The sequence below is a fragment of the Muscardinus avellanarius genome (genome assembly GCF_963383645.1).
Source record: "Muscardinus avellanarius genome assembly, chromosome: 4".
In the NCBI taxonomy this organism is placed as follows: Eukaryota; Metazoa; Chordata; class Mammalia; order Rodentia; family Gliridae; genus Muscardinus; species Muscardinus avellanarius.
This window is the reverse complement of record NC_137789.1, coordinates 39,921,585-39,933,840: the sequence shown is the minus strand read 5'-3', so window position 1 is coordinate 39,933,840 and position 12,256 is coordinate 39,921,585. Positions and strand designations below refer to the sequence as shown.

Below are 12,256 nucleotides of genomic sequence, written 5' to 3'. Positions count from 1 at the left end.
CAAAGAAAAACCACTCCATGCCACATAATAACCAAATTGACCAACATAGAGGCTAAGGAAGGAATCTTAAAAGCAGTGAGAACAAAAGGACGGGTGACATATAGAGGCAAAACAATAAGAATCACCCCAGACTATACAACCCAGGTCAGGAATGCTAGGAGGGACTGGTACGACGTGATTCAGACCCTGGAAGAAAATAACTTCCAACCAAGGCTCATCTATCCAGCAAAACTACTATTCAAGATCAATGGTGAAACCAAAGTCTTTCAGGATAAACAGAATCTCAAAAAATTCATGAATTCAAAGCCAACACTAGAGAAAATTCTTAAAGAAATAAACCATAAGGAAGAAAAAAGAAGCAGACTTCAGAATCAGAGAAGAGAGGAAGTTAATAAGTGGGCCATTTAAGTAAAGAAGAAAGATCACACCACCCAAGAGTAGACAGAACACAAAATGGCAGAAAACAAAAATCATATTTCAGTAATATCTCTTAATGTCAAAGGACTTAACTCACCAATCAAAAGACATAGACTGGCAATGTGGATTAGGAAACATAATCCAAATATATGCTGTCTGCAAGAAACTCACCTCACAGCCAAAGACATTCACAGACTGAAGGTGAAAGGATGGAAAAAGATATACCATGCCACCAGTGACCAAAAAAGAGCATGGGTAGCAACCCTGATATCCAACAAAACAGACTTTAAACTAAAACACATCAAAAGAGACAAATCAGGGCACTTCCTTTTATTAAAAGGAACAATACACCAAGAAGATATAATGATAGTAAATATTTATTCCCCAAATGTGGGGGCAACTACATTTGTAAAACAAACCCTTCTGGACATAAGATCCCAAGTAGACCCAAATACAATAATTCTGGGAGACTTTAATACGCCTCTCACACCACTGGATCTATCTTCAAGGCAAAAGATGAGTAAAGAAGCTTTAGAACTAAAGGAAACCATAAACCAAATGGACCTAATAGACATTTTCAGATTATTTCAACCAGGAACTACAGAATACACTTTCTTCTCAGCAGCCCATGGAACCTTCTCCAAAATAGATCACATCCTGGGACACAAAGAAAATACCATCAAATTCAAAAAAATGTAATATAATTCCTTGCATCTTTTCAGACCACAACGGAATAAAAGTAGAAATCAACAACAGGAAACTCAAAAGAAAGTATTCAAATTCATGGAGAATGAATGATACACTATTGAATGACGAATGGGTAAGAGCAGAAATTAGGGAAGAAATAAATAAATTTATGGAATCAAATGAAAACAGAGACACAACCTACCAAAATCTATGGGACACCATGAAAGCAGTACTAAGAGGAAAGTTTATTGCATTGAGTGTCCACATAAAAAGGCTTTGAGTCCCAGAATCTCAGGTAAAATACGTGCTAAGGGGTGAAGCCATGTGGTGTGTGTTCTCCACACATATTTTTTTTTGGTGGTACTGGGGTTCCTGGAAACCCTTCTACCTCCAAGCTACACTCCCAGGCACCTATTTTTTTATATATATTTTTTTATTTGGAAACAGGGTCTCTTAAACCAGTGAGGCTGGCTTTGAACCTGCATGATCCTCCTGTCTCCGCCTCCCAAGCGTGGGGATTACAAGCCTGCACCACCACGCCTGGCTCCACATATTTTATAATACTAATTTCACCTGTATGTTCTTCCCACCAGACTGAGACATCTGCACTTCACCAGGTTTTGTCCTTTATTCTTAGCACAACACTTGGTCTAAAATGCATGCTCAGATGGGTGTGGTGGCATATGCTTAAAAATAGGTCTAGGAATGTAACCCAGAGGTAGAAAGCCCCTGGATTCCATCCTCAGTACCACAAAATAAAAAATAAAATAAAATAAAGAGCATGCTCAAAAAATATTTATTGAGATGATATCTATAACTCTAGCTACATCACACACACACACACACACACACACACACACACACACACACTACTTTTATGGGATGATGAGGTATAGAGGAACATGAGGAACATGTTTCCAAAGTTAAAGGATATAATAACCTGGTTATTATAATTTACATAAATTATACATCTCTAAGACAAAAAGTTTAACTCATAACTAACTTAAGCAAAGGGAAAGTAAAAAACTTCAATTTACATTATTTTTCTTACCAATATAGAAGTAAAGGCTTCACAACCTCAGATTGGATATTTTTTAAATGTTCTTCAGTCCACTGAGATCCATCTAACAGTTTAAATTTTGATAAGATTTCTGCAGAAAGATAGTAATCTCCACTGCTTACCAGATAGCATTTTTTCATCTTCTCAAGATGTCTGAAATAAAATTCATATCTACATATACATACAGATCAATACAATAGTCTACTACACAAATGTAAACATTTAAGACAAATAGTGAGCTATCTCAAAACCAACACTGATTTATCTGAGTACCAAAATTTTTTGTAGAGTTAAAAAAATTTCTCATAATTATGGGAATGAGAAGGGCATTTATGGTAGGCTGAATGGCCTTGCACAAATGTGCACGTCCTCATCTTCAGAATGTGTTATCTTACGTGCTCAGAGATTTTTCAGATATGATTAAATGAGTATTGAAGGAGATTGTCTTGGATTATCTGGGTAGTCCCAATGTGATTACAAGAGTCTGTTAAAGAGAGGGGAAGGAGGGACAGGGTCATAAAGACGTGAGGATGATACAGGTGTCAGAGAGAAGACAAAATGCCATTCTGACAGCTTTGAAAATGGAGGAAGGATGAAAAATTACAAAATCATGAAATATCCACACAACGAAATTCTAGTCAGCAATAAAGAAGAAAAAAATTATGTCATTTAAAAAAAAAAAGGAAGGACCTGGGGAAGATTTGTGTTAAATGAGATTAGCCAGTCACAGAAAATGAAGGATCATATGTTTTCTCTAATATACATAAGCTAGGGAGTGATTGGGATGCCAGAGGGACTCCAGATAATGAAGGAGAAACCTCAGTGGAGCCAGGGAAGTGGTCTAAGGGAAGGGGAGTAGGAAAACTGAAATTCATTAGTGAAAATACCACCATCGACTATGTGTACATATGTGAATATCCCAACATCAACCTCAGTGCTGTGTATTGGAAAGGGGTGAGATGGGGAGGCAGGCAGGGGACCCGGCAAGTGTTGCGTGCATGTATGTCATTATCACATGATTTACTTTATCTGTGAGCTATAATGCACCAATAAAAGCACATTATAAAAAAAATGGAGGAAGGAGACTAAGGGATGTAGGTAGCTTTCATAAACCAGAAAAAAACAAGGGAATTGATTCTTTCCCAGAACTTTCTGATCTCTAAACCTCAGAAAACAAGTAAAATTTAGTTGCTTTAAGCCACTAATTCGTTGTAAATAATTATAGCAACAATGAGAACTATATAATTGATCTGGAAAAAAACTTATGTAGATTATTTACACATAACTTCCCTGATATGTCTTGAAAAATGGTAATGACCTTCACTCCATGACCATTCAGGCCATGCTTCATCATCAACCATTTGTTTAGTGACCCCTGCTGTGGTAACTATAAGCTCTATGAGTGAACATATTAAAATAACTGGAGTAATCCAGTCACTCTATACTCAGTCAAACCCTTAATAGGAATTGCAGCCTACTATAGTTGATTTGCTTCCAAGCAGATGAGGAAACTATGTACAAGACATGAACTTGTCCATATATGTCCTAAAGTAGTATCCTCTTAAGATTCTTAGACTTAGAGTAATCTACAATATATGGAGTTGGTCAAATGACAACCTGAGTCCCATTAGGCCTCCAGGTGGCCCTCTAGCAGACAGATTCATTCAGATATCCAGCTAGATGGAATCCAACCAAAGATCATGAAATTTTTAACCAGGAACAGGCTACTAGAAACAGGCCTTTATACTGGTATGCATATCTTGTGTGAGTGTGTTCATATAACTGATATTGTGTCTATAAAAATTCTACATCATGGAATGTTATGAAAACATAAGTAGAATAATTTTAGAATAGTTCTATAATTTTGAGGAAGAAACAGTCTCCAAACCCAAATAATTACTATTATTCGTACCTGAAAGCTATAAAATCAGAAAACTTGTGAAGTCAAATTTATTACTATAAAATAAATTTTATCATTATAGTCCTTCAAAAGTATAAATTACATTTTTATTTTTATTTCAGGCTTTCTGCCTGAATTCAAGCAAATATTCTATAATTTATTTTTAAAAAAAGATGGAAAAAATAAAAAATAAATACCTTTGATGTCTTCCAGGGTCCTTAAGAACTTTTAACCTCTCAATATCCATCCACAGCCACCAATACCTCTCTCCTAATGTGCCTTTGATAAATTTTTTAAATCTTTCAAATTCCTTTCTATTGCCAATGTCATAAGTTCCATGAGACACACACCAGTCAGCCCTGGCCTCGGATCCAATGCTCTCACAATTTGATCTTAAACTTGCTTTTTCTAAGATCTCTTCTGACTTCTCCTTTATGGCTGAGACTGATTCACTAAAATGATCCCCCAAGTCAGGATCGAGACAGTCATCAAACACCACTTGCTCTACTTTATAGAAATCTATACTTCCCAGGCTTTCTCTAATTGGCACTCCGATTACTTGCTCAACGGCTACTCTCAAAATAAATTGTACAAACAAGTTTAAAAACTCTTCACATGTTGAGAAATGCAATGTCAGGCTTTTGTCAACCACATCCTCTTTCTTTTCAAGGTATATCCTCAGAAGAGCTTGAGAAGGAGTGTCTTTTAGAGATATAGATCCTTGTTCCTCTTCTTCAAGTTCAGAAATTAATTTAGATGGGCCCTTTTTTGTCCTGGGGTGAATTCCATCATCAAAAATAGAACTCTCTGTATTTAAATCATAAATAATTAGGTTAGATATGAGTACAAAGTTTTTACTATTAAAGAGATGCTATAGCCGGGCGTGGTGGCGCATGTTTGTAATCCCCACGCTTGGGAGGCAGAGACAGGAGTATCGCGCAGGTTTGAAGCCAGCCATGCGCGCTGGCTTAGGAGACCCTGTTTCCATATAAAAAATATAAAAATAGGTCTGGGAGTGTAGCCCGGAGGTAGAAGGGCTTCCAGGAACCCCAGTACCACCAAAAAAAAAAAAGAGAGAGAGATGCTATAGAGACTGTGTGACAAATGGGTTTATCATGGGAAGTTATGTGTAAACCACTGTCTTCGGAAATATTCTGAAGCCACATTTGGAACCAGTAGGAAAACATCTGCCAACAGGGATTAACCTTGTTTTTCCTGAACATAGTAGGGGAGAAAGGTAGCAGATGAACTAAACATTGATATTTCTAACACAGGAATATTGAAAAAAATATATTGTGTGCTTTTGGGGGAGTACTAGCAATTGAACTCAGAGGCATTCTACCTCCAAGATAAACCCCCAGCCCTTTTTTATGTTTTGTTTTGAAATAGGGTCTCCCTAGGTTGCCGAGAGTCACATTACTTTCTGTGGCTGTCCTTGAGCTGCCCTCCTCATGTCTCAGCCTCTCAAGTACTGGGGATTGCAGGTATGCACCACCACCCTGGGCTATTGTATGCTTTTAAAATACAGTTTTCAGATTGGCATAGAATAACAAAATATAAAATATTATAGAATTAGAAATATGTATATTTTCATATTGTAAAATAAAGGAAAATTAGCTGCCATAGATGATGAGATGACAGATGATCAGACCAGAACTGAAGTCAACATTATCAGTTTTTAAAAAAATTCACTATTTTATAAGGAAAATTCAAATACCAACATACTTGCAACCTCTCATTAAAGTTACAAAACAACATAAGGTATTTATGAAGATTTTGAATGGATTATGTTTATACTTTTTAAACATATATAGTATTTAGCTCCTTCCCTCTCTTTTAGAAACCAATGAAATATCAAATGTCAGCACTAGTACTTCATATGCTCGAGCTACCCCCTGACCTGCCACTAATCAAGTAATTCCTTGCTGTACTCATTTTCAATAATCAATCTTAGTTATTATGTTTCCAATCTCAGTACATTAAAAAAGATGTCATAATTTTTATTGAAAAATATATGTACACCAACCAGCTTGGCGGCAGATGCTTGTAATTACCAAGTACTATGATTCTTCAACATGCCCAGAAAGGAGACAAACACAACACAGATTAGGTATCACACACTAGACCAGGCATTTCCCAAAAGGAAGAAGTGGAATCACTGATCAAAAATCACAAATCTTCTTGAACCAGGCCAACCTACCTCTCAAAGAGAAGCAAGGACTACAGCAGAGGCAGGGCAGTGTGAGTACATTTTCCCAACCACTAGGTTTTAGCCTGTGAGATTAGAACAAACAAGCTGGGCAAGGGTGGTGCATGCCTGTAATCTCAGTACCTGGGAGGTGAGACAGGAGGATCGCAGGTTCAAGGACACTCTCTTAGTGAGACTCTCAGCAACCTAGGGGGATCCCATTTCAAAACAAAGCAAAAAAAAAAAAAATTAAAAGGGCCAGGGTGTAGCTTGACAGTAGAATGTCCTTGGGTTCATTTCCCCATGTCACAAAAGAAGAAGAAGGAGAAGCCAGGCCTGGTGGCACTCGCTTGTAATCCCCATTCTTGGGAGGCTGAGACAGGAGGATTGCACAGGTTAAAAGCCAGCCTCAACTACTTAGTGAGGCTCTCAGCAACTTAGTGAGACCCTGTTTCCAAGTAAAATATAAAAAACCCAGTACCACCGAAGAAGAAAAAGAAGAAGAAGAAGAAGAAGAAGAAGAAGAAGAAGAAGAAGAAGAAGAAGAAGAAGAGGAGGAGGAGGAGGAGGAGGAGGAGGAGGAGGAGGAGGAGGAGGAGGAAGAGCAGGAGGAGGAGGAAGAGGAGGAGGAGGAGGAAGAGGAGGAGGGGGAGGAGGAAAAGACTTAAAGACTATCTCTGAGGTCATTCTTGCCCTTTTTGACTTACCAGAAACAGATGAAATAACTGGCGGTTCAGTTGCGTTGTGGGTTATACAACAGGGTAATGAAAAGGTGCATACTGTTTTCTGACTTTGTTTTGCTAGTGTAAACCAGTCTTTTGTTTGAGTGTATGAGGCCTAGGAACAAAGGGGTATATTAATTTAACATCAGATAAACAGTATAATAAACAGTATCCTTCCCAATCACATCCCTGGACAAATCATCATAATAATATTCAATCTATGTAGTATGGTACATAAAAGAAAAAATTATTCTATTAAAAAAAGAAAATTGAGCCGGGCATGGTGGCGCACACTTGTAATCCTAGTGCTTAGGAGTCTGAGACAGGAGGATCGCACAGGTTCAAAGCCAGACTCAGCTACTGAGTGAGGCTATCAGCAACTTAATGAGACCCTGTTTTTAATAAAATATAAAAATAGGTCTGGGAGTGTAGCCCAGAGGTAGAAAGCCCCTGAGTTCCATCCTTAATCCCACAAAAAAAAAAAAAGAAAAGAAAAGAAAATTGAGCAGGGAGTGGTGGCATACGCGTGTAATCCCAGTACCTGAGAGGCTGAGACAGGAGAATCTTGGTTTGCAGACAGTCTCAGCTACTTAGTGAGGACCTCTGCAACTCAGTGAGACCCTGTTTCAAAATAAAAAATAAAAATAGGGCTGGGAGTGTAACTCGGAGGTAGAATACACCTGGGTTCCATTCCCAGCACCACACACACACACAAAAAAAAAGAAGAAAATTGTACTATGAAGGAAATTCCAGTCCAGATTCTTTCATATTAGATAACCAGGGGGAAAAATGATCACAGTATACATCAAATTCTCTTCCACAAACCGGGTAGATGACACATGCTTGTAATCACAGCATTCAAGAGACTGAGACAGGAGGATCATGATTCAAGGACAGCCTCAGCTACTTAGTGAGGCCCTTTACAACTCAAGGGAGACCCTGTTTCAAAATAAAGAAGAAAAATAGAGCTTGGTGTGTAGCTCAGAGGTAGAATGCCCCTGGGTTCCATCTCCAGTACCCCACCCACCCCCACACACATATTTTCTCTTTCATTCTTACTCTCAGGCCATTTATGATTAAAGCAGGGCATAAAACCTTACTTCCTGGATTCACAAGTTTCATGGTTCCTTTGATGAATTTGGCTAGCTGTTCCCGTTTACAACTTTTCCAAATGTGTCATTCTCTCAATTCTGTCTGACCAGGCTCAATGTTTTTATCAGCTCCTTCCCCCAGCCCCATGTAACAATGTCACAGAGACTCTGAGTACCACTGGAACCTCTACAAGCTAAGCTGCCCCTCTGCAGTAGACTCAGGTAAGTTTCGTTTTGTTCTGTTTTGTTTTGTGGTGGTGGTGGCAGTGATACTGGGGTTTGAACATAGGATCACTCTACCCCTGAGCTACATTCCCAGCCCTTTTTTGTATTTTTTATTTTGAGATAGGGTTTTGCTAAGTTGCTGACAGTTTCTTCTATTATTCAGAATTAGCAGGGTCAGACAGGCCATATGAGAAGACTAAAGCAAGAGAAAGGAGAGGTGCCTTCTGTGTAGTCAGTAGAAGTGAGGTTCCCTCAGTACACAAAAGCTTTAAGAGACTAAGTCATTTCTATCCCCTTTCTTTTCAAGCAAGTAATTTATTATTAACTGTAGATTCAGTTAACATTCACTTATTGAGCCTCTACTCTTCCAAGCAGCATCCTAAGCACTTAGAGGAGGCCAAAATAATTGAGAAATGAGCAGGAAATTGAGAAAAGATCCCTGCTATTTCAACTACACAAAAAGGATAAGGGAGTAGAGGACAGGGGAGAAAGAAATCAGTCTCAGCTAATTAATCTACTTGAAGCTAAAAGACGGGTCAATTATTCATGTTTAGAGGCTATATTTAAAGGCTTAAGGAAGTATTCTCAATTATCATAAGTATCAATTTTTATCTATAGTTATAGCTTAAGTAACTTAAGAGCTCAAAGAAATGTGAATTCTGAAAGTCCAAAGGCTATGAAAAATGGTAATACAAAGTATTAATCAAGTAAATAGAAATTTTTTTTTCATTTAAGAAAACAGTAAAAGTAAATTTGCTTGGATTTTTGCTACGTATATTTGGGAGCTGATAATTAGAGGACAAAAATCGAATGTTAGGAGTCATAAGTTATTCTCCTTAAATTGATCATCCCTTATTGGCCTCAACTATCAGTCATATTTTATTATGTTTCTGGAATTTCTATAATATGTAAATTAAGAGAAAAACTAAGTACTTAATAAGTATAAGAGAGAAGAAAATCTGCCTTTGCTATATCACTAAGTATATTCAACAGAAATAATGAAATAGGTATAATTTTTAACATCTTCTACAAATATCATTGATAGAGATGCCCCAGCAACAAAATTAACTAGAAGCTACACATGAAAAAAAGAAAGTTAAGCCGGGCATGGTGGTACATGCTTGTAATACCAGTACTTGAGAGGCTGAGACAGGAGAATCTAGGTTCTTGGACAGCCTCAGCTACTTAGTGAAGCCCTCCCCAACTTAGTGCAACCCTGTTTCAAAAAGAAAGAATAAAAAATCGGGCTGGGGTGTAGCTTGGAAATAGAATTTCTCTGGGTTCAATCCCCAGCATCAAACACACACACACACACACACACACACACACACACACACACAAATGTTGAAGTAACATAAATCTATCTATTCCAACACAGATGGCAAAGAGTATGACATCTTTGATCAGTTGGACGGACCTGTCCAAAATACTCTGTTAAAAGGAATTTGGAGTCAATTCTTAGCTCAGAAAAAAACCTGTCACAATTGATTAGCAATGTCTGTCATGGATGGAGCCTAAAAGAGCAGAACCAGATGGGCCACACATTTGCCATTTCTATTTTGTATATGATTGTGTATTACCAACCAGGGAGTGTGTTGCCAAAGATAAGAGCTGATAATCAGAGGCCAAAAAATCAAATAACAGTTTTCATCATGCTGTGACAATATGAACAGAAATTTGATTCCAGGTTCCATCTCTTCAAATGCACTTACCTAACCCCACATTTCTATAACCATGGAGGACAAAATTATCTCTTATCAGTTGATCAGTAATAAATTTTACTACTAAGGAATTATTTAAACAACAGAAAGAAGAGCCAATTAAACATCTTTTGTACAAAAGTAACAATCCAAATAACAATTTTGTAATACAGAAATAAACCATGTATAACAGACTTTATTCTTGCTCCCTACACGATACTGAGTATTACTGTTTTTCAACCTCACTTCTGTTGCCTCTGATATATGAAAGTAATATCTCTAATTGCATTTTATGTGAAAGAGTGCCAATCAAACAAGTCAGCACAAATCCAAAGAAACTACTGTTAAGTCAGCTTTAAAATATTTGAAATAATTTTCCTTGTTCAATGGAATTAATGAGATATATGCCTCAGAAACAAAAGGTTTTGTTGAAGTGCCACGTTGCCAAAAATACTCATAATTTTACCTTGCCAAGAGAAACGTAGAACTTTTTCAGAATTATAAGATTGTCATCTTCCTTATCAGGAGGCGGTGGAGTAAGTGGTTTTCTCAGGATCCAGGGAGAAATATTTGTACCTATTGTAAAATTCATACCTGACTGGCTCCATCTTACTTGTGAGACCAATTTGGCTAACCTGCATTGTAGAAATTATAAATTTTGAAATAAATTTTAAATATGGTAGAATGCAAAAAAAAGCACCTAAAATTTTACTTAGTGTATTGAAAAACCAATCTCCCTTCCTAGCTCTGTGAGTTGATTCTCCTAGGCTGTGCTGATATTAATGACTTATTCATAGAGCTATTCACTAGTTAATATTTTTGTTTTAATTTATTTTTATTTTAAAAATGATTGTTCTGAGAAAATATCAAAATTTAGTAAAATGTCAGAATGTTTAGGCATTTACACTTTAAAATCAGGGAACATTGGCCCTTGTACTGATATTCAATCTTTTGAATGCCATACTAACAATCATTTTAAGCACCTGCACATAAATACCATTATCAATAGATCATTTTTAAAGTACAATGATAAAGAAGTGCAACTCAAGTACATTTATTAGGTAATGTTTCTGTGAAATTTTTGGAAAAGTTAAGTGATTTTTTTTTTTGCCAGTGCTCTGTCCTCTTTATTCCACAGTAAGTAGATCCCAATTCCATTTGCTTCAAAGGCATACCACTTTACTAAGGAATCATAGAAAAATGACTTAAGGTTTTAAAAAAAAAGGCATTTAAGATACTTGTATTACGGGAACTCCAATACCTGTATTCAAAGTAGCAATCACTTTCCAAAAATGCTGGAAGTCTTTCTTTTTTGATCCACTTAATACCTTGTTCACGATTGAGACACTATTAATAGAAAGTTTAAAAAAAAAAAGCATCAAACAAAATCACCTTTCAGGACAACTGAGTCCTAATCGTGAGGGCAATTAGTGACTTCTTGCTATCTTTAGGAACTCCACTTCTAACTTCTAAATTCACAAGGCAGAGCAATAACCTAGGACCACAAATGTGAGGCCACTTTTTGTCTATGGTACCTCTTTACTCCTCTCAGCAACATTTTGTCAATTATCATCTTCATTACAGATTCCCAAATTGAATTCAGGAGAGTTAAATGACTTATAGAAGGAGAAAGAATAAGAGAAAAGCCAGTTTTAGTATTTTTACTATCATAAGATGGGTTAAAAAATCACAAAAGAAAGAACCACCAAGAAATCTCAAGTCACCTCAGGACACCTTATTCTCCCAGTGTAAATAGTTCTGCTAAATATTTAACATCCCCAGGAACTCTCATGGAGATATCAATGTTCACACACAGTGGAGTGTTGCAAGTTCACAGTGTAGGCTTCTGTCCATGCCCATAGAGACACCAAAGTCAGGAGAGGCTGCCCACCCTGCACTCTGACCTGAAGCTTTCAGAAGAGAGCAGGAGAGAAAATAAATAAGTTTAGTAGTACTAGATTACAGAATGCCCTCTGAAAGACAGAAGGAAGAAGGTTGGAGAAACAGGCAGGGGCCTGACTGAATAGTCTTAAATAACATTTTAAGTTGTAAGGGCAATAACAAAACACAAAGGGGTTATTAAGTTACTACTCATTCTAAAACATTTACTCACTACTTATTCTATTTTTCTTATATTCACTTTTTCCTAAATTCTAAAGAATTACAGTACCTAACCAAATGCTACTAGTAAGTAAGGCAACCAAGAAAATAAGTATCTTGGTGAGGTAAACATGCCCTGCCTGTATGTGGCTTCCATGGCCTGTCT

General features: G+C 37.0%; 1 protein-coding gene across 1 annotated transcript in view; it reads right to left on the bottom strand.

Moving 5' to 3' along the window:
* Nucleotides 1-12,256, bottom strand: part of RGS22 (regulator of G protein signaling 22) — a gene marked incomplete at its 3' end in the record, with an annotated part of 176,305 nt that overhangs the window by 117,499 nt on the left and 46,550 nt on the right. Inside the window, exons 4-8 of the mRNA XM_080694745.1 lie at nt 11,252-11,337; nt 10,457-10,625; nt 6,960-7,089; nt 4,262-4,871; nt 2,156-2,317 (exon numbers count right to left, since the gene is read on the bottom strand). Coding sequence (XP_080550871.1) covers nt 2,156-2,317; nt 4,262-4,871; nt 6,960-7,089; nt 10,457-10,625; nt 11,252-11,337 — 1,157 coding nt within the window. The remainder of the gene's footprint in view (nt 1-2,155; nt 2,318-4,261; nt 4,872-6,959; nt 7,090-10,456; nt 10,626-11,251; nt 11,338-12,256) is intronic.